The sequence below is a fragment of the Grampus griseus genome (assembly GCF_964374135.1).
Source record: "Grampus griseus genome assembly, chromosome: 12".
Classification (NCBI taxonomy): domain Eukaryota; kingdom Metazoa; phylum Chordata; class Mammalia; order Artiodactyla; family Delphinidae; genus Grampus; species Grampus griseus.
In genome coordinates this window covers 52,291,065-52,315,550 of record NC_139006.1, presented here as the reverse complement: position 1 = coordinate 52,315,550, position 24,486 = coordinate 52,291,065, and the positions used below count along the sequence as shown (strand labels likewise).

Below are 24,486 nucleotides of genomic sequence, written 5' to 3'. Positions count from 1 at the left end.
CCCCATCTCCCTGTGCTCACCCTCAGTGTCACCATGGAGACAGACGCCTTCTCCAACTGCCCTAGCTAAACTGGACCCCCAACACTTTCTTCCGTCCTGCCCGGCAGCCCTTTTACAATCCATCATCATCCGTACACAGTTCTCTTGCATTCTGCCTCCTGCCCTGGCCTGAACGGTCACACAGCAGGTACCCACGGCACGGCGGCCACATGACGATAAAGCAAGTCAATTCCAGGAGGCCAGTTAGGAAGCTGACAGCTCTGTCACACCTGCGACCCACTCTGAGCTCATCTCCCGCCTCCTCCCTAGGGCCCAGAGCCCTGTCTTCCCTGGGCCTCCCCATGGGGGCGCCCTCCTTCTGACACACCGTGCTTGGAGCGTGTCTCCTCCCTCGGGGTGTGCATTCAGAAGAGGACTTGTGGAGAAGGAGACTTGTGACTCATTCAGCAGGTGATGCTCAGATGGCGTGATGTCAGGTGCCGGGCAGGCCAGGTGGAGAAGGTGGGCGCTGTTCTGCACAGGAGGGGAACCCCTCCTTCCCCTCCCACACAGAGGAGGTGACTGTGGGACGCCCCTGCCCCACGCCCCAGGGATGGCGTCCACAGTGGGCCAGGAGGACAGGCACGGCAGGCCTCTCCTCAGGAAGGCACCATTTGGAGTAATCAGTTTTTTAATTACTAGTAATTAAATGTGTGTAACCTGCCCAGCTGCCACTCCAGGAACTGGGACAGAACTCCTGGGGGGGCAGCGGGTCCGGCACATGCTGGGAGGAGCAGGACCTGTCTTCAGCCCAGGCGCTGAGGAGGGTGAGTGGGTGAGCGGGAATAACTGCTAACCCCCAGGCGCCAGAGAAGTCCCCGGGGTAGGTGGGGTGGGGGCGCAGCTGGAGAGACCTCAGCCTCAGGGCGGGCTTCCTGCGTTTCTGTCTCAGGGTCCCCAGCCTCCTTGGGGCCTCTTTCCATGTTCCCTTCAGCCCGGAGCAGCAGGATGCCTGCCCGAGCCCTGCCCAAAAGGCAGGTGCTTGCAGGGGGTCCCACCCTGCAGTTTCCTCCCTTCCAGCTTCCCAGGAGCCCAGCCACTCCCCAAGGAGTCCTCCGAGTGCTTCCCCAGGCACCACTCCACAGAGCAAAAAGCCCATCCTTTCCTCTAACCAAAGCACTTGCTTAATTTAAACAGCTGTGAGCATCCTCCGTCTACCCTGTGCGGGCTGCCGCAGCCATCCCTCAGAGGATCCTCACCGCTCCCACCACGTTCAGATTGAGGCTGGCAGTGGCCAGGCCTTCCAGGCCACACCCTCTCGGGCTCCACTCTTTGCTCTGTCCTCGGCCCCCTGGCATATCTGCCTCACTCTCCCGCTCACTTTCTCAGTCCCACCTCTCTCTCTCTCTCTCTCTCTCTCTCTGTCTCTCTCTCCTTCATCTCTCTCCTGCTCTGCTCCCCGACTTTATCTCCCATTTAGAGTCTTTTGCAGAACAATTAAAATCAGAGAAAGTCAACCAGTTTGCTTTCTTGCTTTCATCCCCCTTTTGGGGGGGGTGGGGGCAGCCCCTGCTGGGATGCAAACCTGGACCAGATCCTTATAGGTGCTCCAACTGCCCGCCGTCCTAGGACTCCAGCCCCGTTGGAGACGAGCTACCCCTGTCTCCCGAGGGGCTCACGCTCCACAGCCCCTCTCCACCTCCTTGCTTCAATCCTCCCCTTCTCACCCCACGTCCTACATCCTCCACACCTGGCCTTGTGCAGACTCTGGACAAACAGGAAGAGGGCTCCAGTGGGTGGAGTGGAATCTGGGGCTACAGGCACTGACAGGATCGGGAAGGGCACCTCCCCTCTCAGAGCCTTCAAAATGGGGGAAGGACCCCTGCGTGCACCCCTCGGGGAAGAAATCCAGGAGGCTGCAAGGCCACTTGCAGGCTGGGCTGCCAGGGCGAGTCCCGCTCTCCAGCCACGTGCCCCTCATCTGTCACACGGGAACAGTGACAGCTCCTGTCTTCAGGTTCACGAGTGGCTGTGCGCCTCTGTAAACCCTTTGCAAAAGTGTGACGCGGGGTCAGCGCATGGAGAGCAAACACATCAGAAACTACAGAAAGTCGTGCGAATGTACATGGCGATGCGGCCCTTGTTAGCTCCAAGGGCAAGAATTTTCATGCCTCACTCCAGAGCCTCTCCTTGTCGCAGCAAGGACCAGTTCTCCCAGAGTCTAACTGTAGTTCCTCCTGCTGCGGCCAAGGAATACTGCCATCTTTCCGTACCTGCCTAGAAAGCAGACGGCCCACATTTGGGTCTTCAAAACAGCCCCAGGAGCCACTGTCCTCCACATTACCACTTTTTTCCTCTGCCCTTCAGCACCCCAGGGCTCAGCCACAGCTGAAGTCACTTGTCCTGCGTCCCAGGGGCTGCTTGCAGGGGATCCTCCAACAGTCTGTCCTTGGCACCAGCTTCCTGGGGCCCCATGGGGCAGGCAAGCTGGGGAAATGTGCCCCTTGATGATCTGGCTTTTACCTAGCACTTCCTCTGGGCGCCTGGTCCCGGGCTGGGCACCACCTGCCCTTGCAGGACTCAGCCTCTCTGGGGAGATTCAGGAATGAACTCTCTCGAGCAGGCAGTTGCTAAATAGTGTGGGCCCTACAGACAGTTCTGAGCAGTGGCTGGTTAGAGAAAGAGCAAAATGGGTGGGTGGCAGGGCCAAGGGGTGGATCTGGGGAGATCTAATGAGCTTCCCGGAGAAGGGCCTCTCAGGTAGAAGTCTTTGAAGGATGGGTAGGAGCTGAGGTGGAGGGAGACCATTCTCGGCAAGGGGAACGTTCTCAGTGCGGGTAAAGGAGGGAGGGACAAACCACGGTGAGGGGCAGCCTGGCAGGAGTGAAAGGTGAGGGTCTGGGGAGCGGGAGGCTGGATGGGATCTGCTTAACACACATGCAGCCACCAGCTTGTCACACATATTCCAGGGGAGCCAGAGTTTGCAGGGCATGGAGTGTGGGCTGTGCCCAGGGTGTCATGGCAGGAGGAGGATGCCGTGTGCAGGATAGCCACCCTTTGTACCCGCGCAGGTGCAGCCCTGCAGCCAGGCGGTCCCTTCTTGCCCCCCTGTCTCACACACACACACACACACACACACACTCACACACACACACACACACACACACACACACACACACACACACACACACACACACACACACACACACACACACACACCCCACAGGCGCGCCCTCCCCACCCCCATGGGCTGAACACAAAGCCCAGCCTGGCCCAAACCCACAGCGCTGAACCTTAGGCTGCACCTGGGCGCCATCTGGTGGCTGTGTGGAATTCTGCACCCTCTGAGGTTTCAGGCTTTTTGGAGCCTTTGGAACGTCACACAGAGAAGTGACATCCCTGGTCCTCACACAAAGAATTATCAATGGCCGTTCATGACACAATGGCCCCACCCAAATGCACACAGGGCCTCACAATAAAACTCCAGCAGATACATATGGACACAGATACAGTCATTCCCATTCACACTTCTTTTTACTCTTGTCACCAAATAAAATTTTTAGGAGGTAAGGACAGAAAGCACTATTCATAGCCCAGCACAAACATAACGACAGCGAATATCTTCTGTGTGTTTCCACTCAGCCTTGGTCTGTTTTAAGCACATTGTTCATTCTCTCCTGTGGTCATACTGCACACGGTTTCAGTCTCTCACATCTAGCTGTGTCCACATGTTTCCAGGACCTCTTCCTTTGATGTGAGCCCTGGGATGCTTCCGCAGGCAGCCTCTAGCTGGCATGCGTGCTCACACAGACAGACACACACCCTGGGGCCACATGGGAGACAGGACACTTGGTGCCCATCACGTAATCCATCACATGCTACAACCCAAAGGGCTTCCTCTCACTAATAGGAATGGTAAAATGAAACACACTCTCTTGCCTTGGTTTTGATTTTTTTTTGAAAAAAAACTTTAATTTTTTTTAAACATCTTTATTGGCGTATAATTGCTTTACAATGGTGTGTTAGTTTCTGCTGTATAACAAAGTGAATCAGCTATGCATATACATATATCCCCATATCCCCTCCTTCTTGTTTCTCCCTCCCACCCTCCTTATCCCACCCCTCTAGGTGGTCACAAAGCACCAAGCTGATCTCCCTGTGCTATGCAGCTGCTTCCCACTGGCTATCTATTTTATATTTGGTAGTGTATGTATGTCCATGTCACTCTCTCACTTCGTCCCAGCTTACCCTTCCCAATCCCACTGTCCTCAAGTCCATTCTCTACGTCAGCATCTTTATTCCTGTCCTGCCCCTGGGTTCTTCAGAACCATATATATATATATATTTTTTAGATTCCATATATGTGTGTTAGCATACGGCATTTGTTTTTCTCTTTCTGACTTACTTCACTCTGTATGACTGACTCTAGGTTCATCCACCTCACTATAAATAACTCAATTTTGTTTCTTTTTGTGGCTGAGTAATATTCCATATGTGCCACATCCTCTTTATCCATTCATCTGTCGATGGACACTTAGGTTGCTTCCACATCCTGGCTAGTGTAAATAGTGCTCCTTGCGTTGGTTTTGTCCCATGAGACTCACCATGCATCTTTACATGCACTAGCTCAAACGCTAGTTATTACTTTGCCCCCATTATTTCCCAGATGAAGACACTGAGATTCAGAGAGATTAACTCGCTCACGGTTGCAAGATCAGGAGCTGGCAGCAGGGACCCCAGCCTCCCTTCCCTGGACTCTGGCCTGTGCTCCCTGGGGAGGGTGGAGGCCGAGGGACATTTCCAGTGCAAGCAGGGTGGGCAGAGTGCAGCTGCAGAGCGCAGGGGGTGTGGAGGCCAGCTCCTCACTCCTGCTCTGTGCTCCCTTCTGGAGGCCTCCCCACCCTGTGAGGCAGGGACCCTTCCCCACCAAGGCTGCCACAACAGAAAATAGAAGTGGTGACAGTTATTCTGCGAGAGGTGAAGGCTGCCCCTGGAACGAGCAGGGCCCAACCCTTGCACTCTCTTAGCTGAAACTACTCAGAGAAGGTTTCTGTCCCTGAGGGCCCCCAGGGCCTGCTGGCAGGGAACAGGAGGACTCGGGAGGAGGTAGAGAGTCTGCCACATGCTTCTGTGTGTGTGTGTGTGCACGCACACGCACACACACACTACTATTTTCCCCCGGTCTAAATTCCTGTATGGATGTAAAATGGCCACAACCCTCTCAGGACAGGATAACCAGGGATGGCTCTAGGCAGCTGGGTAGACGGGGATGAAGGAGGAAAGAAGCTGGAGGTGGCACCTAGCATGAGCTGCAATGCTCCTCCATCCTCAGAGACTGGGACACACACACACACACACACACACACACCAAGCCCCACAGACAATGCAGCCTACAGATACCCATTTATGGGTATACCGCAAATAAGAAAAGTGTGTGGGGCTTCCCTGGTGGCGCAGTGGTTGAGAATCTGCCTGCTAATGCAGGGGATGTGGGTTCGAGCCCTGGTCTGGGAAGATCCCACATGCCATGGAGCAACTAGGCCCGTGAGCCACAGCTACTGAGCCTGTGCGTCTGGAGCCTGTGCTCCGCAACAGGAGAGGCCGCGATAGTGAGAGGCCCATGCATCGCAATGAAGAGTGGCCCCCACTTGCCACAGCTAGAGAAAGCCCTGGCACAGAAACGAAGACCCAACACAGCCAAAAAATAAATAAATAAATACATTAATTAATTTTAAAAAGTGCCTATAAGTGAATAAATCAAACAGAAAAATGTAACACCACTAAAAAAAGAAAAGAAAAGAAAAGAAAAGTGTGTGAATCCTAGCAGGGAGACCCAAATCATTCAGAGAAGGGTGGGATTAATCAAGGCAGACTTCCTGGAGGAGGAGGATCTTGAGCCTAGTGGCCCCAGGAATCCATTAGAGAGATAAGTACCTGCTATGAAGCAAGCATCGTTAGCAGCTTGGTGTGGATATCTTATTTAATATTCACAGCAATCTTTACGTGTAGAAATTATCATTTCCCTTTTTATGGATGAGGAAACTGAGGCTCAGCAGAGTCAAGTAAGATATTTAAGGTCACACAGCCAGTAAGTGACAGAGCCGCTATGGAAACCTTAGCCTCTCTGGCTCCTGGGAGCAACTTTCTTTCATCATCATATAATCGTAGCGTCAGAAGGAACCGAAGTGGCGGTTGGGCCCAACTGAACATGTGTGCAGACGCAGCCCAGGATCCGCTGGAGTCCTCTCATGGGACAGGTGACAGTCCCCCGGCTGCAAAGTGGCCCAGCCCCTTGTTGGAGTTGGAGATGCTCCACCCACAACCTGACACCCTCCACCCGCCACTTTCCAGCCCTTTGGAGACAGTGTGATGCCCCCACCCCTGCCGCTACCACCCTCATGTAAGGTGCTTCCAGACAATGTGGGTCCAAATGGATGTTCTTGTCCCCTGTCTGAGCACCACGCAAATTTCCACCTGAATGTCTGCTTCCCATAGCACAGACTTCCCTTCCTGTCGACAGTAGTTAGAACCTTGAGCTGGTGCCGTGAGGGGATGCTACCCCTTCTGCTCCTCTGGGACCACCAGGACTACTGATTTCCCAGGGACAGCCCAGCCTGCAAAACGCACAGCCACACCACAGATGGCCATTCACACGCGGATGGCTCAGTTTCCTGCATGTTACAGTCAGATCTGCTGACACCTAGCTTCCTAGCCCACCACATCCCACTGCGACCCCGCCCCAGGGCATCCCAAAGGCTGAGGCTGTTCCCTAGCCACCGAGGTGGTTCTCACCATCATCTCTACTTTGACCAATTATCCTCAAGAAGAGAAATTAGGCATTTCTTGTACGAAGGCAAGAGAGGCAAAGGAGTAGAAGCTTCCAGTTGCTCAGGCTTCAGCTTGACATCCATGAAAGTGCGTCTAGTAGAGACAGCAGACTCACGGGTAGAGTGAGGTTGCCGTCATGGGAGGCATCCAAGCCGGGGCTGCATGAGCACTGGAGGGTGCCGGGAGATTGCTGTCAGTGGCTCGTGGCTCGTGGGATTAGACACCCGTCATCTTCTGAGTCTATGATTCACTGTTACTGTCATCTCCATCAGCAGGGGCACTTTCTTCAAGAACCAGACATGTTTAGCACGACCGTCTGAGAAAACTCACCAGACCCCCACCCAGGGATCTCAGACAAGTAGGCCATGGTGTAGACAGTGGAGAGGGCACTGAGGTCCACCCTCAGGCCTGTGGGGCTGTGGACAGGAAAGGGCACTCAGCTCAAGAACACTTGTTGAATGAATGAATGAACGGGCAGCCACAAGACCACATCCCTGCTGAATCCTCTTTCAGCTCTGAGACAGGCCCCCAAGTCAGAGAGAACCAGTAGGCTCCCCTGGGACTCCCCACCCTATGGTGCACAGCCCAAAGCCTCGTGAGAAATGCTACAATGCTGCATCCAGGACCCAGTATCTTTTTCACCCTCTTAAGGGACCCCCAGCTCAGTCAGAGCTGAGCCCAGCCTAGCTGGCAGAGGCATAAGCCCCAAAACTCAGAGAGCCGTAAACCAACTTCGCCCTCCAAACAGATGTGGCATTTCTGAGGTCAGAAGGGATGCCCCAGCCTGAGAGTTGACTGGATTTCGTGATCCAGGGCTTTGTAGAAAAATGTGTGCTGACACCCACCTTGCAAGCCCAGATGTCAGCGTGAGGGTTAACGTGAGATGCCTTGTACGCGGAAAACAACGGGACCCACAGAATCTCAAGTCACTGAGAATCCCGAGGCTGGGACAGCTGCACCTCTGGAAGCTCAGCGCAGACCTCCCCACAGCCTTCCCTCCCCGCTCCCTCCTGCCAAGTGTAACTGGCCCGAGCATCACCAGGCGCCCACACAAAATACATCGAGGAAGAAAACTTCCCAGCCTGTGACTCGACTCACGGGCACTTTTGTGTCCGCATGTCCAGGTGCAAAGACCCTCACAGCCAAGCTCAGGTGAGCTCCCTCCCGAAGCCCAGCAGAAGTCCCCGCATTCCAATAAAGGCATCCATCTGGGGGACAAACGCCCCCCTCCTCCACACAGAGGGAGTGGCTTGGCTGCAGGGTAAAATGTATCATCATTCTCCTAATATCTCCAAGCTCGACAGTGGCAGCAGCTAAAGAAAATACCAAGGCTTAACCGGGGGCACACGGGACAGCGAGGCAGAAGATAGAAAATATGATTTATGATGGAAATCAATGCAATCATAGTACTCTGTGCTTGTGAAATTGGGCTGTGCCTTCCGTGCCCAGAGGCCCACTTCAGTCCTGCCTCTCAGAAGGTGATGGGGACCCTGGGGACTGGACCAAGGCGGGTGGAGGGGACCAAATGATTGGGACGCTGTCCAGCTCCTTCCCCTGCCTTCTGTGGGGGGAGTAGGGGTGCAGGGCATTGTCTAAAGAAGAAGATGGAAGGAAGCAAATTAACCTATATCAAAGCCAGGTTTGGGGCACACACTTTTGCCCATAGGACTTGTTCTGCTCACAACATATCCTGTGAAGGTAGAGGATTCTATCCTGCATTTTCAAGTCCACGAAACTGGAGCACAGAGAGGTGAAGTGTCTAAGTTAAGGTCACACAGCTAGTCATGACAGAGCCAGTTGTGCTGTTCCCATAACATCACACAAACAGAAAGGCTGTAGGGGGCTACCCATGCCATGTGGTGTGAGGGGCCCCAAGAAGGCTCCACCTCACCCAGAACGTCCCCTGCCTGTCCCAGCATTCAGAATTCCACCATTAGCAATATCCCTTTGAATTAAGCCATATCCTATTCATATTTATAAAATGCAGTGGTGGTGGTGGTGGTGACGGTGACAATAATAGAGGTGGTGACACTGGTGATGGTGACAGTTGTGACAGCGGTGATGGTGACAGTGATGGTTTTCAGACATGTTTGTCACTAACAAGGGCAGGGGTCAGGGTAAAATACAGTCAGGCATTGCAGGGGATAAACATTTCTACTTCACAACTTTTCTAGAAGAACCGAACCAAGAATTCTGCACTGTGGCCTGGGAGACCCAGAAATGTGTGGAGCAATCTTTCTTCCTGGCAGATCTGGACACGAGCATTCTTCTGTCGCTGAGTGAAAAACCCCTTCACTTTGTGACAAGCCATTTGTGCTAAAGATGTGGCGGCGAGGGGCTGGGGGGGGGGCGGTGATGGAAAAACGACATCCAAGGATCCCACACGTCAGTTCCAGCCGTCTTGAGGAGTTGGCCTGGGGAGGAGCAGTAACTGAGGTATTGTCCTAAAAGGGGCACTTTGTCCCTAGGTCCTCGGAGAACAAGGCAGGCTTTAAATCACATGGAGGGATGAAGGAATGAGTGAAGGAATGAAGGAACGCTGTCGGGAGCAGCTTCTTTCTGGCTGCACTTGTTGAATTCAGAGGCAGGGAATGAAGCTGGACCCTGATGAAGAGCAGCCTCAGGGGAGCCGGGTCTCTGGGGGAACAGGCTGCCGGAGAGGGGCTTTGCAGGACACAGAGAGTCCAGCCCCAGGGAAGCTCTGAGGCCAGGACATCTTAGGAAGGAGCCTTTCTTAAATCAGGCTCTAATGGTAGGGTGAATCCCGAAGAGGGGGCGTGGGATTCAAGATGCGGGATGGTGGGTGTCCCCATCTCTCTACCACGTCCTCCTCTCTGGACACTGGGGCCCAGGCCAGCTCTGCATGCACCGTCAGCTCCCCGTCCACCAGACCAGGGGCCACTGCATTCCCCTTCCTAATCAGCACTCTGAGCCCCTGAGACCGAGGCGATGCTGCCGGGTGAGTGCAAAGGGATGCAGGGAGAAGGAAGATATCCGACGGGCGGACAGACACCGCCAGGCCAGAGAGCCAGGGGGAGCAGTGATGCAGCCAGGGCCAGGGAGACACAATAAGATGGAGAGAAATGAAGCGGGACTCCGCCCGAAGCCTGGGGTTGCGGGGCCGGTCCAGAGGGTCAGTCGTGGGGGTCAAAGGGTGACAGCTCTGGCATTTCGAAGGGCACCCGGGGGCCAGCGCCTGCCTTGATGAGTCCTCGGGAGCTCGATAGACTTTCCAAACCTAATTAGTGTTTAATGGTCTGGAGAGACGCCGCATCCGCCGTCATCATCCACACCACGCCGTCCGGCTTCAAATTCTTAATTAACCTTTAAGGAGATGATCCACTGTGGACACCTCGAGAGACCACGTCCATCCCCGTTCGCGCGCGCCAGGGCCCACGGCTCTCTGGGCAGAGCGAAGTGCCCCACGCGCGAGTCTGAGGGTGACTCCAGCCCCCCGATTTGAATCAGGTTTTCGAAACTGCTCTGGAGCACTCATCCCACAGAGGCTACCAACTCAGAACCACCGCAAGTCTAGGGGAGGTAGCGCTGTGCACACTTAGGGTAAAGGAAAGAAGAGCCGCAGATATCTGCCGCGGCCGATAGGGGGCGCGCAACCTGGCAGGGAACCTCCCCCCTACCCCCACCCCAGTGAGGCATGTGACGTCGAGGCAGCCCGAGGGGTGGGGGGCCGTCAGACTAACAGGGACCTGTCCCCTTGTGAGGAGGTGGGCTTTAGCCTCTGGGCAGGGAGAGTCCCTGAGGTGTCCCCAGCGGCTCATGGTTCAGAATCATCCTGCTTCCTGCAAGGAATGTGGGACGAGGCAAAAGGAGGGGACAATCCAGTTAGAGGACAATCCAGTTAGAGGCGGTGCCTGGAATAGGGCTGGATTCCAACCTGCGGGTGCAGAAGGTATTGGAGGGTGTGAGCCTGGCCCCTGGGCGGCGGCAGTGATGTTCCTAAAGCCAGACAACCCAGGGAGGGAGTCAGGCTTTGGGCTGGAGGTCACGCGTACCTGTGGGACAGCCAAGGGCCAAAGACCGAGAGAATCCAGAATGCAAAGCGAAAGAGGGTGGGGATGGTGAGGGGGATATGGGGATCGCCTCCACGGGGCGCAAGTTGAAGAGAAAGGGATGAGCAAAGTCTCCGAGGGGAGAGCAGGGGAGAGGTAAGGGCCCAGCGGCACCTGGGAGAACCCCGCCCCGCCCCCCAGCAAGCAGAGGAGGGCACAGTGCAGGCAAGGAGGGGACAGCAGCGTGGAGAGCGAACCCGTGCACTCCAGCACCCCACACACACACACCTCACCGCCCACACGGCACACACACACACACACACACACACACACACACACACTGACAACCACACACACACAGCACAGGCACCACACCCTCCCAGTCACCCGCTCCCTCCGCACCCCTGCCTCACACACGCACTCACGTGTCCGCCCCCGCCAAGCCCTTCAGCCCCCACGCACACACGATCACACTCACGCCTAAGCCTGACACACTCGTGGGCAGTGCCCGTGACCCAGAGACCCTGGCGTGTTCCAGGAGGAGGGCCATGATCGATGCTTATTAATGAAGCTGCCCCGGAGATGGCTAATTGATGGCGGTGCGCGGCTGTTGTCTGGAATTCAACCTGATTCATCATTTAGCCTGTTGGAGGCTGGAGAGCTGTGTTAATTAATGCCAGGAAAACAGACTTGGATGAGCTGGCGGTGCAGCCTCATATTAGAAAACCGAGAGCAAGGGGCAGAGGGAGGCGGTGGGGGGAGGGGGAGAGAGAAGGAATGATTAAATCTAAAGCCCAGAGACAAATTCCAAAAAGCCAATGTCGGTGCTGTTTCTAGGATGACTCAGACTTGCGCTTGGCTGGCATTGTCAGGCTATGGTGTGGGATTGAGAGCAATTTCCTCTAGATTTGTCATTTATGTGGTGTGGGCTTTGTTTTTTCCTTTCTCTTGTGTGGGGACTGTCCCTCCAGGCCTGAGACTGAGCCCTAAGAGACAGGGAGGAGGGGCCCCGGGTTGGGGGAGGGCAGTGGGAAAGGCCCCCTTCTGCTCATGGAGGGCGCTGAGCCTGGCAACAGGGTCCAGGGTCCAGGGCAGCCTGGTGGGGCAGGTGGTGGAGGAGGGCTCAGCGCATCTGACTCAGGGGCAGGCTGAAAGGAGATGGGGAGAAGCAGAAGGGAAGGTGGGCTGTGGGACACATAGACGAGGGTCTCCATCCAGCCCCCTGGGGCCAGGGTGCCCACTCCCCTTCTCGGCTTGTTAGGAGGGTCAGAGTCTAAATGAAGAAGGCAGTGGTTCCACTGTGGCCTGGGGAAGGTCACACCCAGCTGGAGAGCACCGCGGCCACCCCCAGGCGCAGAGCCCCACAGCCACGGGCCCTAGGGAGGCGTGAGCTCTCATGGTGGGATGGAAGAAACAGGTTCTCAGGTCCACGTAGCTGAGGGCAGCCTTGGAAGGTGGGCTCGCCTTGCCCTGTGGAGCTCTGGTACTGGAGCTGGTGAGAGGAAAGGGGAGGGGTTTTCGGGCTGGAAACACATCCTCTCTTGTCACTAGAGCTGGCCAGAGTGGAACTGGGACACCCATGCAGGAGGAGCTCCCCCTGTGGTGTGGGAGCAGGTACGGAAGAGCCAGCGCCCGAGACGAGGAAGGTGGTGGGTGGCTAGGCCCTGCCAGGTGCAGGGCTGTGGGGCTGGGCGTTTGGGGGATCGGTTCTGCTGCTGTGCTGAGAGCAGAAGGCACCCAGCATGGCTGGGGTCCAGGAAGGGTGGGCTTGAACGCCTTTCGACCAGGCCCTTCTGCAGACTGGATGGTACGCTCCCCCCAGGGAAGGTTTGCTGTGCCATCCTCGTGCCAGGGAACAGGGCACAGGGAGGGCAGAGCCGGGGCAGGTGGAGGAGAGGCTTTGGGGGAACGAGGAGCAGGGAGAGGAAGGGAGGGGAAAGGCCGGAGAGCATAGCTGCTGTTTGTTTCTTGAGCACTTACTAGGCGCCAGGCACTGTGCTAAGAGCATGACCCGAGCTATCACTCCCGCGGGGCTCTCCACACACCCTCTGGGATGTGATCCTAAGAGGTCAAGTAACTGCCCCACCTCACATGCACAAGGAGGTGGCAGAGCTAGGACTGAAATCCAGGCCTCCCAACTAAATTGGGACTCGTTTCATCCAGAATTATCTATCCACTGCTGTTTTTAAAAAAATCACACACCCCCACTCTGAAGAGGGTTAGAGACCCAGCCTGGCCGTGCAGGCTAATGAGCTTCGTTTCCACGGCAGCAGATCTTAATTAGGACCACAAGGGTCCGCCCACCCTTGCCAGGGCAGCTCTGGCACGTTGGTGGGAGCGGATGAGAAGGACATGGGGCTTGGAGACAAAGAGACAGGCTGCCCTTGGCCACGTGGATCTGGGAAGCCCTGACTGCCAGGTAGGGGCTGAGCCCAGCGGCACTATTCCATCTCCAGGATTCCATCTCCTTACCTGCCACAGCCCAGAGAAGCTTCCACCCACGCAGATGGGGCCCAATCCCAGCCCCATGGCAATGGGGGGACGAGGAAAACTAAAAGGCTGACTGGGGATCCCCTCCCTTCTGGAAACAAGCAGAAGAGACTTTTGACTGGCCCAGGGAAGGGGCACCTCCTTTGTTTGTACCCAGTGGGTGAGGGGAAAGCATTCTGTAAACTTAGATGCCAGAGAGCAGAGAGGGTGGAGGTTGGGAGAGGGATGGGAGTGAGAGAGGAGACAGAGAGAAGGGGAGGGCGCCACCCCAGGCAGTCCCACCAATAGGCTCCGTCAGCGCCGCTGCCCGTTGGCTGGACACTGCAGAGCAGAGCATCCTGTTGCATAGCAACTGCCTGGGGCCTTGTTTGTGGGGCTGGACCACGGACGATGTACGCGCTGCAGAGGCCCCCGTGCCCTGCTCCCCTCCCCGTACCGCGGGCGTCTAGCTCCCCACCCCACCTGCCTACAGGCTGGGAGGGGACCAGATGCCAAGATAGTACTGGCCATTCCTGATCTAAATGTTCACCCCCGACCAGGCTCCACTGCCCCAAGCCCTCTTGCTCTTTCTGAATGTGGCCTAGTGGAATGCTAGGGGACACCACTGCCCACTGCACAGGCTCAGACCCTCCAGGAGCCACATCAGGCCCCCTGCTTCCACCCGACCTGCCTGCACATCACACTCTGAGACTTTCCTCACACTCTGTGACACCCTGCTGGCTCTTCCCTCAACTCACCTACGTCGTCCGCGGTTCTGCCTGCCAGCCAACCCCCTCTACATCCTCCCTACCCCGTGAGTCTGCTCACCGGGCTCATCTGGTGTCAGAGAGGATGGAGGGACATAGCCAAGTCGTGTGGTCAGTGCAAGGTCTGGAGTTGCGAAGGACTCGATAACTGTCACCTGTCACGGTCACTCACGCCTCCCTGTCCTCCATCCAGGCACACGGCAGAGGCCATGCAGGTCCACCCACTGTCCTGTCTTGATGGTCATTAAGACAGTCAGGCCTCTGTGCTGCTTCTCAGCTGCCTTCCTTCATCCCCTTGAGGGCCACTTTTGACAGCAGCTGACTGAAGGAATCTAGAGGCCGTGACTGGCAGAGTGACAGGTGTGGCTGGCAGAGTGACAGGTGTGGCTGGGCCTCGCTGGAGGGGGGCGCAAGGGCTTGGGACTCTGCCCTTCAGACCAATGAGAGGAGGTGAGGATGAAGGTGAAGAAGGGGAAGGATGAGGGTGAGATGCCTCTGCGGGTGACCCAGAGGTGACCTCAAGTGTTTTACCAAGGGACCAACAGAGGGCCTCGGCTGGCAGGCACCCCCCTTCCACCGCTTCAGGGGCAGCTCCGAGCTGGACCATCTAAATGAGGAGAGGGGTGAAGAGCTGACAGGGCCTACATGCCTGACCCAACAAGCATCAGATGGCCTCCTGGATGCGGGGAATGGGAGCAGAACCAGATTTATTAAAAATCTTATCTGGAGGGTTTGCATTTCAATGGGCTGTGGATTTGCATATTTTAACAATAACCTCCAGGTTCTTCTGTCTGGTCTGCGCTCACTGGCTGTCTCTCTAAACCATGATCACTGGTTCAGTAAACCCTTCCTAATCCGGAGGTACAACATCACCACTTTGCTGGAGGAGGGAGGGTTAAAGGGCCATTCTCTCTGGGCCAGAAATAGGGCTGTTCAGCGGGTCACCACTTCTGGCCTCTGGACACTCCTGCCGCCAGACCGTGGCTGAGGCAGGAGGGAACGATGCCAGTGACAGGCACAATAGAGGATTTAGTCGTCCATTTGGTCAGTGAGCATTTATTGAACACCTATGGTGTACCGGGTGCCACGCCCGACTCTGGGTGTGCAGTGGGAACAGAACAGGTGTGGACCTTCCCTCGTACAGAGGAGACAAATATTAAACAAATAAATCCACAACTTGAGAACCATAATGGCTTATCACTGTCCCAAATTGTGGCAAGGCAATGAAGGAAAGGACGGGGAGCTTGAAGAGACCCCTAATTTATTGCAAGGCCAGGGGGCTGCTGAGACCTGAGGGAGGCGTGGGTGGTGGCTGGGCCGAGAAGGGAGCAAGCGCGCTGCACCCACAGTCGGCTCGGGACCTGCCCTCGGGCCCTGGGAGCCGCACCACCAACTGGCCGGCCAGGGTCACCTCGGAGTCTGGCCCGTGGTGGGGGAGTGCCTCTAGCAGAGGCACATGTCACTCTGCAGTCACTGCTGGGGTGTCCTTAAGTCAACACTTTATGACGACAGCAAACGGGATTCCTTGAATCTCTAACCCCACACTGCGGAGTGAACCTTACACAATTTATTAAAGAGGTAATTGAAACGATATATTTACAACAAGCTACAAATGATGTGCGCTGTTTCTGCCAATCCCCTTCGATCCCTTCTCTCTGGGGGACTGGGGGGCCCCTGCAGCAAGGGTTCATCCTTTCCTTCCAAGGTTACTGAGGGCCCACTGTGCACAGCCAGGGGAATCCAGCGGGGCCCAGGATTCAGAATCTGTCCTCCTGGGGCTTTAAACAAACAATTTCTCCATTAATTAATTTGTTCATTATGAATTGCTAAGTGCCATGAAGACAAAATCCTGGTGGAGGACAGGGTCGCTGTAGAGCCGCCTACCTGTGGTCCCCATGTTCTCATTAGTGAGTTCTCTTCTCTATCTGTATCAGATGGTTGCATCCTCACCACCAGCCTTTTACACCAAAGTCTGGAAATTCTCAGTCTATCCTCCCCAACTTGCCCGAAGTTCACCTTTAAAAGATAAATCTTGGGACTTCCCTGGTGGCGCAATGGTTAACGATCCTCCTGCCAATGCAGGGGACACGGGTTCCATCCCTGGTATGGGAAGATCCCACATGCCGCGGAGCAACTAAGCCTGTGCGCCACAACTACTGAGCCCCCGTGCTGCAACTACTGAAGCCCGAGCGCCTAGAGCCCGTGCTCTGCAACAAGACAAGCCACCACAACGAGAAGTCCGCGCACCGCAACGAAGAGTAGCCCCTGCTCTCCACAACTAGAGAAAGCCCGCGTGCAGCAACGAAGACCCAACGTGGCCAAAAATAAATAAATAAATTTATTTTTAAAAAAGAATTTTTTTAAAGAGAAATCTTTGAGTACCGTTCTCTGTTTCAGAAGCTTGTGCACAGTTCCACCTGAAAACACCTGATGGTCGAGGATATGTCTGATGCCTGGAGCTGGTGGATAGAGATAAGCTTGCAGGATGATGGGGACCCAGAAGGGCATCGTGGTCAGGGCAAGTTCATGGGCAGGCTCCCTGTGCTGTCACACAAGGCCCCACGCTCAGAAGGGTCCCATGCTTAGTGTTTAGTGCTCTGCAGTTGCCACCTTGAAATTCTTAAAATTGTATCTTCGAACTTGTGTTTCATAAGTGAAGTCTGTGGCATGAAGGAGCCCATGTAGGGGGCCTGGGGCCTCTGCTTATGATCGGTTTTGCCTCCCACCGCCTGCCTGATCTATATACATCCTGGTCCCCACGTGAAATCACTCTGCCTTCTAGGCCAGCCAGCAACGGCCTGGGTGGGGTTTAGGGAAGACCGGGTGGGGCCCACTTTCCCCGTGGTACCCCAGGCTGGCAGCGCTGTGGCATGTCTGTCTGGTCAACAGAGGCATTGTCTTAGCAGGGGTGAGCATCTTTCAGCTGACTAATGCTTCCCTGGCACAGCACTTACAATACCCTTGAGGAACACCCGCCCACTGTGGGTTAGGTCAGGGGGTACCATGGGCACAAGTGAAGTCTGGCTGTACTTCCCATGACCCACCCTTGGCTGGATTGTACCAGGTCAGTCTGTAGTCAGTGGAAGAGAGAACCCAGCAGTCCTCAGGCCCAGCCTGCCCCCCATGGTGCAGGGCGGGGCTCTGGGTACCTGCGAGGGTCTCCATGCCTGAGGAGACCCTCTCTTTCTTCTTAACCTTCCTGAGTCTGGCTCGCCTTTCTCTCCTCTGGCCAGCTCAAGGCACCCTCCAGGCATGAGTCACAAAAACGAATTGTATAATTTTGGTGATTCTGCATAGGCGTTAAATGTTCTGATGTTTGCACTTAAAACTGGCATCACACAAAATAAAGATGAATGGTAGAATCCATGCTAATAATTTAAAATTTATATTTTTCTTTACTTAAAACGACATCAAATAGCAGGTAAAAAAATACCATGACAAGTCAAGCAAGAGAGAGACCATGAAAGAAAGGGAAAGCTTTATATTTCAGTGCTTTAATGATGCTTTTTTCCTTGCTTTTTGAACAGGGGGCCCTGCAAATTAGGTCTCTCTTCCCAGAGCAGCAGTGCCACTGAAGATGGGGCACAGATGTCCCAACAGGTCCAGAACACAGGGTCTGCTGCTTCACCATTTCCATGACCGTCATGTGTGCTGGGGTGGGGGGCAGACAGCATAAAAGCTGAGTTCACTGGGGGGGATGAGAACAAACAGCAGGACAGATGAAGAGTAGGGGCCAGGCTCTGAGGAATGTGTGGGCGCACAGAGCTAAGAGCTGCTTCCAGCGCAGGCTGCAGGTTTGAACAGAAGAAGGATCAGCATTACCAGATTACTGCATGGTTTTGGGAGATGCGAGCCCTCCTGGTGAGCAGAAAACGGGGTATCACCAGACACCCACACATCCCAAAGGCAGCCAGAAAGGACCTCGGCTTTGAGGTTTGGACATCCACCCTGGAAGTGCGTCTGGGGGCTCAGCTGCCGGCTGGAGAGCACACGCTAGCCATCTCCATAGGCCACGCCAGTAACCCTGCCACCCCCCCGTCCTCCCCCTCCCCCTCCCCAGCCCCGTGCAGGGCATTGGTCCAGACCTTCCTGAGGCATTTCTGGGTCACAGACTGGCAAACAACACGGAAGCTGGCATTTGCTGGGAGCACCGCACTAGTTTCCTCCCTCATCTCGGTTAATCCCAACACCCAACCTGAATGAATTGTCTCATGATGTCTGTGATGTCACACAAGTACTACTCAAGCGTGAGCATGGGTGCACGTGTGCGCACACACACACACACACACACACACACACACACACACACACACTGAGAGAGAGAGAGAGTGGTATAGGGCCATGTGTGGCTGGGGGGCTGAGAGATAACCAAGGAAGTCTTATTGGAAGGGCAGGAAGTCTTTTGATGAAGAGGAGGGTTTGGATGGCCTTTGACGAGTGACAGGGAACTTCCCAGGCTCTTTCTGAGACAGATCTGGGTCAGCTCACTGGGGCCCGGTGTGAAGCAGGGGGCTTAGGGTCCTGAGAAGACAGGTGGAGGGGGACCCAGCTCCAGGAGGAAGGGCCCCAAGTGATCCTGCGGGCAGCAAGGGCTGTCCCCAGTGAAGCAGGGGCGAGTTCCGGACGTCCCCAGGGCTCACCCTGGCACTGGCTTAGGCAGGTGCCAGGCAGTGAGGGACAGAGGGGGCTCAGCCACCCCCCAAAACCTTCGTGCCAGCCCTTAGGAAGGTGATTGCAGCAGAAGGGAAGCCGAGTGAAGACAGTCCCTCTCTGGTCTGGTGGCAGAACACATGTGGGCACTCAGGGACCAGGGGCCCCCTCCGCAGGCTGGGCCTGCTCTGGTGGGGTTTCATTCCAGCCTCAGGGAGCCCCTCGCAGGGCCGGTGTGAAGAGACACAGACAAGAGAATGGCTCTCACACAGGAACAAGCCCAGGGGCACGGCCCAGTTTGTACCAGGAGGACAAGGAAAGCAGTAACTGGAACCACGAGGGTTAATCAGAGCCAGCTTCCCAGATGCCGAGGGACGGCCCTGCACCCGGGCCCACAGTGGGCAGCAGAGACCCGCAGACCCCTGTGGGAGGGAGACGTGGCCCCCGGAGCAGAGATGGGAGGGGGTGTTGGGAGGGGGAGAGGGAGTCAAGAAAGAGCCAGCTGGCCTGTCCATCAATCTGTCTGTCTGCCCACTGGCCACAGGCCTCTCCTTATGCGGGAAGCCACGCTGGACGGACAGGTGAAGCCTTTGGACCAGATCAATCATTGTATTTATTCTAATTGTATCGTAATCGTCCCCAAGGAACCCAGTTCAAATGAGCTTGACATTATTAAAATTTTAATGCCCAGTTTTCATAGCTGAATGAATATTTAAAGGGTATGTCCCAGCTTAAGTTATGATGATGAAGAAATTAATGGAATGTCTTGTTTAATGCATGGGTATGTGTTGATGCAAAAAGTGGCAGAGACGGGGAGAAGAAGGGGAGGTGGGGCCAGGGCAGAGGGGCCTGGGAGGGAAGGAGGCCCTGCCACCCACCACTGGCTGCAGCAGGGAGCAGAGAGGACCCCAGACCTAGGCCAGGACCACTCGCTCCCCCGAGGGGCCCCCGGGGCTGGAAGCCTGAACACGGTCGATGACAAAGGAAGTTAGTGATGTCCCCAGAGGGCTGACCCCAGAAGCCTGAGGGTGGCTTCAGGGAGCTGTTCCTGACCCAGGGAAGGCGGCCCAGCTCAGGCACCTGGAGGCACAACCGGGGCTGAAGGCCACAGGGGAACATGGGGATGCTGATGACCCAGCCCCGCGGCCCAGGCCCAGGCCCTCCCAGAAGGATAGTACAGTGGCTGAGAGGGACGGGATGGCTGGACAGAGGAGCTGGGACGGGTTAGAGGAAAGGCACCAAGAAATGGGCCCCAGCGCATCCTCGACATTCACCTGCAGGGGATGCCCTGGGGCTCATGTGGCCAAGAGGTCCTGAGGCCACAGTCAAAGTTAGAAGACGGGCAAGGAGATGGCAACTGCCCCTCCCGCCTTCCTACCAGTATCCTCTCTCCCCTGCTTCACAGTTCCTGCCTCACTGCCCATCTCTGCGGCATGGTCTGCCCTCTACTCCCCAGGATGTAAGCATGTCCGGGCGAGGCTAGATGGGACTGGAGTCTGGAATAGGGAAGAGAAACACGGGCCGAAGGAGGGCGATCTCCCTTCAGGCCCGAGGCATCTGTACAGAGCCTGCTCTACCTAAGAAATCTTCCCAGCTGAGCCTGACACTTTATTTCTGCTGAGAATTAAGAAAGCACAGGATTTCTTTCTCTCCCCATCTATCCTGGCTCCACCCTGACAGCCCGGCAAAGGCTGTACGGACTCTGACCATCCCTAGATAATAATAGGACATGAAATATGACCCCAGGAGCCACAGGTCCATGGGAACCAGGGCAATGCTGCTCCATTGTGGGTGCCCAGGCCATGGCTGAGGGCAGGTGGGAGGCCAGATGAGCCCCTGGGTCCCCACTGCCAGGAGCCCAGTGATGGAGGAGGTCTGGGAGCACCGTCCAGGGCTGGCCTGGTCAGGGAGGGCTTGCTGGGGGCTGGGGGGTGGAACTGAGGGGAATCAGGCCTAAGTCCGTGAGCCTGGGGCACAGCATTCACGAGTGCCCGGGTGTCAAGGACAGCGGGACAGTGGCTGACTGCCTGAGGGTGACATGCCCCAGGGTGGAAGGCTCCACGCACAGGCAGATTCCGTTTGCCTTGTTTAATTTACCACGGAAAATGGGTCCCATTATCACAGAAACAGTTCTACCCCAGCCCTCGTCCGTCCGTAGGACTCACCCCCTCTGCTCTCCATAGAGAGTTGCTGTGGGACTCAGAAACGAGGTGCCAGGGGAGGCGTCCTCCCAGGGTCCCTGCCCTTCCTCCCAGCATTGCCTCTGAGCATTCGGGCTCGGCCTGGGCCTGCTCTGGCCCCAGGGATGGAGCCTCCTCTGCGGCCTCCTCCTTCCCTTGTCTCCACAGCAGCAGAGCCCAGCTGAGCCTGGTTCACACTCCTCTGCCTGCCCCTCCTCACGCCCCACTCCTTACTGAGGAAGCCTGAATCAGCTCACCACTCACCCCCTTCCCCACACTCTGTTTTGAACTTTCCTGGACCTTTCCTAAGCCTGTCACGTCTGGTTCCCAGAATCTCCCAAACATGTAGTCTGGTGTTAAGAGTCCTGGGTTCATCTTGATCACCGTTTACCACCTGTGTGACCTCAAGCTAGTTTCTTAACCTCTCTGAAACTCCATTTCCTTGGTTAAAGATGATCTATTTGCACGCATCCTAGGGGAAGTGATGATCATCCAACAATATAATTTTGTAGCAGCTGTTCATGTTCCTGCAGGTGTAGCAGTGCGGTGCCCCCTTTGCAACTCACTTCCCAACTTGACTGCACATTCCATACGGAAAAGGGAGAATTCCTGCAGGACTCTTCCCCCTGGAGTACCAGGAAGGCTTCAGGCCAGAGGCTGGTGGGGGTATGGGAACAGAGCTCACAGGCCGAAGGAACACATGGGGGAGGAAAGTGTCCGGTCGTGAGGAATGGACTGACGCAAGAGGCGGTGGGGGCCAGATTTGGGGGACCAGGCGGAGGAGGTTGTATTCGATTTGGTGGCCCAATTGCCCCTTGCCAGATGGACATCTTCCCTTGACCCCCTCCTTTCAGAGCAGCTTTGGGGTCAAATGAGGTGAAACATAGGAAGTCCAACCCACCCCGTCATCATAACTTATCACGGTAGCACCGTGCCTGCCCACCCTGGCCGCAGTCTGGATCTGCAACTCCTCCGAGCTTGGCTTTTCATTGGCAAGAGAGAGATAATAACCCGTCCGTGGAGCATTATAATAATTACATAAGCAAGAAAGCCACAGAAATATACCCAGGAGAATACAATGGCCAGAACTGGGTCCAGGTCAGCCGTGGGGCCTTTCTGCAGCTTTGGGGGAGACTAGGAGGAAGGGGTGTTCCAGAAAGGAGGGACAGCCTAGGGAAGCGCTGGATGTGGAGTCTCCAAAGACACAGAACGGGAACCCGAGAGTACAGCCCTTCTCCCACGGCCAGAGGCAAGCTCAGACTCCTGGACCCTTCGCTCAAGGACTGGAAAGGAGGTGGTCTATGGGGGAGCCAGGACCCCCGAAATGAAGCTAGGAATTTCCTATGTCCCTCTTCCTTCTCCCTGTTAATTGGAGGTTCCCGTAAACCCACACCTTCCTCCGCGGGCAGAGCGTACATACCAAGTACCTTCATTTCCCTCAACTCCATAAGGGGTGCCGAGTGGGGACCTCCTGGCAAACAATGGCACCCGGACCCCCTCTTAGGGGACCGGCCCCCCTCAGAATCCTATCTTACCCTCCGGGCCACCTGTGCTTCCTTTTCCTCTGTTCTGTGCCCTGCCTCCCGCCTCTGTCCTTCCTTGCGTGGCTCTGCCCTTCCCCTGGCCTCATCTTCACCTTGCTGAGTCACGGGCACCCACGCTCCCCCACCCATCGTCTTGACGCAACCAAAGCTCACTTCGAATCCTAGACCAGAAGGAAGCTTGTGACTGGCTAGTCCAGCCTCCATACACAAGGGGAATTGGCAACGGAAAGTCACCTGGTGCAGGACAAAAGCCCAAAAATAGCCCTGGCGGACCCAGGTTCCCAGGCACATCTTGCCACAAGGGGGCCCCGCCTCAGCTTCTCCATCTACAAAATGGGGGCATTTAGTACGTGCGCTGCCTGCCTCTCAAGGTTTGTTTGTGAGAGAAATGCAAATAGAGTAAGGGATAAGAGAGGTACAGGACAAGCAAAAGCACTGGCAAAGACATAAAATACAATTCCATTTGCGTGATTCCTACCATTTTTATTGTGTGAAATATCCTCAGGGCCTGAGAGCCCACCTTATGCCTCCTCCGGCATCCGGAGGATGGAAAACAGGCTGCGGAGCCCCAGATCCTGGAGTTCAGAGCCCCCTAGTGGCCTGAATGAGGCATTGAAACGGATCCTCCAGAGAGGCCGGCGGCTAAAAGGCTGGGGGCGTCAGGCCGTGCCTGGTGTCGTCCTGGCACCCAGACACCACGTGAGACAAGTAGCTGTGCCCACTCCACATACACCCCGAGGGGACAGCCTGGCCTCAGTCAGGAGCCCCAGCCCTGAGCTCTGCTCCAACAAGGAGCTGAGTGGTCCAGAGCCTCAGGCACCCCTGGGACCCCCAGCCAGCGTCTGCAGGATACTGCGGGGATGGGGTGCAACTCACTGCCATGCCCCAACCTGGGCAGGAGTTAGTCTTCGGCCAGAGACCAGCTAGTTTCAGCAAAGCGATCTGTCTCCAGGGTGGGCCAGAGAGGGGACACCTCAGATTCTAGTATCACAGCAAGAGGTACTCAAAGCTGGGAGAGGGATCACTGGAGGTCCCTCTCCGGATCGGAGACCTCCAATCCTGAGAAACCCTCCTGAAATCAAGGGACCCTGGGGACCACGCTGGGGAGGGGAGATGGGTGGGGCTTTAGTGAAGACCCGCTCGTTTGCAGCTGCCCGGGTACGCGGGTGTATGTGTCGGTGGTGTGGTCCGTGCGCTATGTCCCCGTGAACAGCTGCGTATCTTCGGGTGCAGATGTGTCTGCTCTAACACTGCCCCCCTGTGCTCTGTTGCAGATGAACCGGCCAATCCAGGTGAAGCCAGCGGACAGCGAGAGCCGAGGAGGTAGTAGCTGCCTGCGCCAGCCCCCTTCACGTGAGGGCCCACTTGTCTCTGCCCCTCCCCCTCCCTCCTTTCCTCCCCTCCCCCCTCCCCTCCCCCGATGCAGCGTTGCAGCAACTCCCTGCCGCCTCCCTCTGCCCCCTGGGACCTCATGGCCCAGGGTTGGAACAGGGCTTTGGAGCCCTGGGTGACGGATGTGGGGACAGAGTAAAGAGGATGGGGGAGAATTGGGGTCTGCCGTATGCTGGGGTTCCTTCCTTCCCATGAGTAAACAAGTAGGATGTCCTGGGCGCTCCACTGCCCCCTTTAAGACACCCAAAAGGGTAGGCCCACCTCTGTGTCACCAAGGCAATCCCCACTGGGATGGGACTGGACTAGTTGAAAGGGTGCCAGGCTGGGAGGGAGGAAATGTGTTTCAGTCCTGCCCTGGGAAGGCTCAGGCCAGAGTGGGTGAATCTGAGGGGGGCTGCCCACTGCGGGGTGGGGCTGCTGAAGTCAAGACCCTGGACCTACATACAGGTGGACAGGCAGATGTCTGGAAGGGGACAGAGCAGGAGGACAGAGCCTCACCCCCAGACTCAGGCCTCTTGCCCCAAGGGGAGGCTCTGTTCCGTCCACCAGCGGGGGCCTCCCCGCCGCTCCCCCACTGCACACAGAGGCTCGACCAGGCCAGGCTCTGGCTCCTCTGCCGAGCGGCCACCCTCCAGGCTTCTGGCCCGGGTGTCCGTGCCCACACCAC

At 56.2% G+C, this 24,486-nt stretch overlaps 1 protein-coding gene across 27 annotated transcripts in view; it reads left to right on the top strand.

Moving 5' to 3' along the window:
• Positions 1-24,486, top strand: part of CELF4 (CUGBP Elav-like family member 4) — a gene marked incomplete at both ends in the record, with an annotated part of 296,294 nt that overhangs the window by 199,473 nt on the left and 72,335 nt on the right. For 14 of the 27 annotated variants that reach the window (XM_082667880.1, XM_082667879.1, XM_082667894.1 and 11 more), the window contains one exon: positions 23,702-23,780. In XM_082667880.1, the coding sequence (XP_082524006.1) occupies positions 23,702-23,780 (79 nt within the window). The remainder of the gene's footprint in view (positions 1-23,701; positions 23,781-24,486) is intronic. The other 13 variants (XM_082667872.1, XM_082667891.1, XM_082667895.1 and 10 more) reach the window with 2 other exon arrangements.